This window comes from Cebus imitator, unplaced genomic scaffold, assembly GCF_001604975.1.
Source record: "Cebus imitator isolate Cc_AM_T3 unplaced genomic scaffold, Cebus_imitator-1.0 Scaffold256, whole genome shotgun sequence".
NCBI lineage: Eukaryota > Metazoa > Chordata > Mammalia > Primates > Cebidae > Cebus > Cebus imitator.
Genome location: NW_016107571.1, coordinates 496,985 through 501,622, shown reverse-complemented (window position 1 = coordinate 501,622; position 4,638 = coordinate 496,985). Strand labels below are relative to the sequence as shown.

General features: G+C 40.6%; 1 protein-coding gene across 9 annotated transcripts in view; it reads left to right on the top strand.

Moving 5' to 3' along the window:
* WDR47 (WD repeat domain 47) overlaps window positions 1-4,638 on the top strand; it is a 75,740-nt gene that overhangs the window by 67,722 nt on the left and 3,380 nt on the right. For all 9 annotated transcript variants that reach the window (XM_017499221.2, XM_017499220.2, XM_017499218.2 and 6 more), the window contains one exon: window positions 3,489-3,707. In XM_017499221.2, the coding sequence (XP_017354710.1) occupies window positions 3,489-3,707 (219 nt within the window). The remainder of the gene's footprint in view (window positions 1-3,488; window positions 3,708-4,638) is intronic.

Here is a 4,638-nt window from a genome sequence, read left to right as displayed (position 1 = left end):
GACGGGGTTTCACCGTGTTGACCAGGATGGTCTTGATCTCTTGACCTCGTGATCCACCCGCCTCGGCCTCCCAAAGTGCTGGGATTACAGGCGTGAGCCACCGCGCCCGGCTATTTGTGTAGTTTCTATGTACTTACCACTAATTTATTTTTGAACTCTAGCAGTCTACATTATTTTCAGCCCCTTTTTCTCCATTTCAGAGACTTCTAGTTTTTGGTCGTCTCTTCTCTCTGATAATATTAATGTCTTCCTCTTACTGTATCTCTCCTCTGCTTCCCTACCATGCACATACAAACATTTTATAGAATTGGCAATGCCCAAAGTTCATCTCTTGACCTCCGTATCCCTCTCCCAGCTCTCACCCTCCATTTTTGCTTCCTTTTTTACTCAGATATCGAAAAGTCTTGCCTATATATACTGTTAGCCATTTCCTGAAGATCAGATCACTTTTATATCCTCATTTTGCTTCAGCTCTCAGTCTCATGCAACACAGTTGACTTCTTCCACTTTTCTTTTGAGCTTTCTGTTACTCTCTTACCTTTCTGGATAATTATTCCTTTACTGGCTCTTTCACTTTGCTCAACTTCTAAATTCTGGCATTCCCTAGGGCTCAGGACTTTAGTCTCCTTTCTTTCTCTAGATGATTGCATCCATTTTTCCAGCTTTAAATGTAACTCATATGCTGAAAGACCTTAAATTTTATCTCTAACTGAAACCTATTCTGTGTGCCAGGCTCATAAAATTCTTTTTTTTTTTTTTTTAATTAAAGAAAAGGATGGACTTTATATTTACAGGACACTGTGAGATACAGAAATTAAAACCCATTTAGAGGACAAGCTCCATACAATATATACAGTTGGAACTGTTCAAGTATAGTTTCAGTGTAAAAAGTGCTACAATAACAAGCCACATTTACAAAGAGTTGTTTGTTTGTTGTTTTTTTGAGAGGAAATCTCACTCTTGTTGCCAGCCTGGAGTAGTGAAGTGGCATAGTCTCCGCTCACTGCAACTTCCGTCTCCCAGATGTAAGCGATTCTCCTGCCTCAGCGTCCCGAGTAGCTGGGATTACAGGCATGTGCCACCACACCCAGCTCATTTTCGTTTTTGTATTTGTTTTTGAGAGAGACTCTCACTTTGTCACCCTAGCTGGAGTGCAGTGGTGCAGTCTCGGGCAACCTCTGCCTCTTGTGTTCAAGCTATTTTCATGCCTCAGCCAGGCATCACCATGCCCAGCTAACTTTTGTATTTTTGGTGGAGGCGAGGCTTCACCATGTTAGCCAGGCTGGTCTCAAACTTCGGACCTCAAGTGATCCAGCTGCCTTGGCCTTTCAAAGCGTTAGGATTACAGGTGTGAGCCACTATGCCTGGCTGACTTTGAATCTTAAAGTGCACACTTGTTACCATGACCTACAAGACTGCGTGATTTGGCATTTGTACCCTTCTAGTCTCACATCGGATCACTTTTTTCTTTCCAGTTCCTGGAACATGCCAAGCTCCTCCCATGCCCAGTAAAGCCATATGCTATTTCCTTAGTTTGAAATGTTCCTCCCCTTATCTTCTTGTGGTTAGGTCCTTCTTGTCTTTAGGTCTTAGCTTCAATATTACCTGGCCAGAGAGGCCTTCTTTACTTGTTTACTCTTTAGTTTTATTTATTTTTTTGCTTACCTCCTCCAATAGATTTGTTGCTTACCTCTTCCAATAGAGTTTCATCAAGGCACCAATCATACCTGTTTTACTTTCAGAAGAGGTTAGCGCCCGCCATAGTGCCTGGCCTAAGGGAGTAGTGATTTAATAACTTTGTTGAGTAAATGAATGAAGATTTTTGTTGACACTATAAACTTTGTTATGTGTAAAACAACATAACTCTTTTTATTTCTTCTCTAAATCAGTTACTCTTCCCACCTTCCCTACTGTTTTGTTTTTGCTTTTGCATCTTCTTTAATTTTGATAATGGTTCTCTCATTTCCTCATGCAACTAGATTTGAAATCTGGGACTCATTTTTGATTTATTTTGATTAACTGCCTCATATAGGCAATTAATTTCCAAGTCTGTTGACTGTTTATTCAGTTTTTGTTCCTGAAATCTGTCTTGTCTTCCAGTGGCCTCTTTTGTTCTACAGTCTTTTTGCTTTAATTTGATACACATTTTCACTTTAACTCAAAGTACTGCTCAGATCATGTAATTCTGTTGCTTAGAAACCTACAATGATGCTTCACTGTCTACAGAGATAAATTCAAAACTTTGCAGTTTGAGATTCAGGCACTTGATGGTCTGGCCCTAACCTACCTTGCATTTCAGTTTCAAGCTGCCTTTCATGTTAACTTTTGTTAAAAGTTAAATTTTTAACTCCAGCAAACTGATCTACCTTCCTTTAAGCTGTTTTATATTTTTCCTCTAAACTTTTTCTCATGTAATTCTTCCTGACCATAATAGCCCTCTTCTCTTCCAATATTTCAAGGAAATATTATTCTTTATTACATATAAATGTATGTGTTTGCATGTGTATACATTTATAAACTTATACGGTTTATTGTTTTTCAATATCTAACTTACGTCCCATTTTTTGTGACATCTTCCTAGACCACTTTGGTCTAGAGCAGTGTTACTCAAACTTCTTTTCTTTTTTCTTTTTATTTATTTTTTTGAGACAGGGTCTCACTCTGTCTCAAAAAATATATATATATATATTTTTTTATTTTTTTTGAGACCGTGTCTTGCTCTGTTGCTTAGGCCGGAGTGCAGTGGCATGATCTTCGCTCCCTGCAGCCTCCACCTCCCAGGTTCAAGTGATTCTGCTGCCTTAGCCTCCCCAGTAGCTGGGAATTATAGGCATGCACCACCACACCCAGCTGATTTTTATATTTTTAGTAGAGACAGGATTTCACCATGTTGACCAGGGTGGTCTTGAACTCCTGACCTTGTGATCCACGTGCCTTGACCTCCCAAAGTACTGGGATTACAGGCATAAGCCACTGCACCCTGCCTGTTTGTTTATTGCATTTCTGGGAGATGTGGATTCAAGTTTCCCTGAATATATGCCCCTAAGAGCTTATTTTCTGTTAACAGTTCCCATTGGCAGTAATCATGTGTTGCTTTAGTACATTTCCTATACTGTTGTCCTAAAATGTATTTTGTTACAAAATTTCTTACCTCTTTATCTAGACTGTCAGCTGCGTATAGGAGCATTTCTAGATACTTACTCAGCAGTGAAAACACTGGATTGGGAAAAGTGATTTCTGTAGCCTGGCTCATCTATTGCACAAATGACAAAAAATGGACTCTCTTGTTTCTTACAAAATCATGTTTAGGCTTGCCCCTTAAAAGGACACAGTGTTTATTGGTTAACTGTTAATTTGGATTTTTTTCATAGCTGAAGAGTATTGATAAGCTACATTAAATCATTAGTATATGGTTCAATGAACATAGCTGTGTTTTCATTTGGGTATATTGATTTTCTATATTTAAACTTTCATTCCTACCACTACAGGCAGTGCAGTGGCATCTGTAGCTGTCGATCCCAGTGGTCGTCTCTTAGCCACAGGTCAAGAAGATTCTAGCTGCATGTTGTATGACATAAGAGGAGGAAGAATGGTACAAAGTTACCACCCTCATTCCAGTGATGTTCGATCTGTTCGATTCTCCCCTGGAGCTCACTACTTGCTAACAGGCTCTTATGATATGAAAATAAAGGTGACAGACCTACAAGGTGATTGAGATTGACTTCTTCATTTCCTGTTCTGTTTGGGACCTTTGTTTTTTTGTTAATGTGGTATGGTTGATTATATAATATTTTCAATTATTTTATAGTATTGAGCAGATTACTAAGACTGTATTAAGATATGAAATAGCAAATTATTAAATAAGCTGTAAATAGTCTTATTGTTAGGTTTTGGTTTTGGTTTTGCTTTTATAGAGGCAGAGTCTCACTATGTTGCCCAGGCTGGTCTCAAAATCCTGGGCTCAAGTGATTGACCCACTTTCCCCTCCCAAAGTGCTGGGATTACAGGCGTGAGCCACCACGCCTGAGCTATTTTTGTTTTTGAAACAGAGTCTTGCTCTGTCGCCCAGGCTAGAGTGCAGTGGTAGTGATCTTAGCTCACTGTGGCCTTTAGCTCCCCTGCTCAAGTGATCCTCCAGCCTCAGCCCTGCAAGTAGCTAGGACTACAGGTACATGCCACCATACCTGGCTAATTTTTGTATCTTTTGTAGAGGCAAAGTTTTGCCATGTTGCCCAGGCTGGTCTCGAACTTCTGAGCTCAAGTGATCTGCCTGCATTGGCCTCCCAGAGTGCTGGATTACAGGCATGAGCCACCACACCCAGCCTTATTGCTAGTTTTTGATTTTTTTTTTTTTTTTGAGGCAGGGTCTCAGTCTTTCACCCAGGCTGGAGTGCAGTGGCACAGTCACAGCTCACTACACCCTTGACCTCATGGGTTCTAGTGATCCTACTGCCTCACCCTCTGAGTAGCTGGAACTACATCTGTGCACTACCATGGATGGCAAATTAAAAAATTTTTTTTGGCCGGGCGCGGTGGCTCAAGCCTGTAATCCCAGCACTTTGGGAGGCCGAGGCGGGTGGATCACGAGGTCAAGAGATCGAGACCATCCTGGTCAACACGGTGAAACCCCGTCTCTAC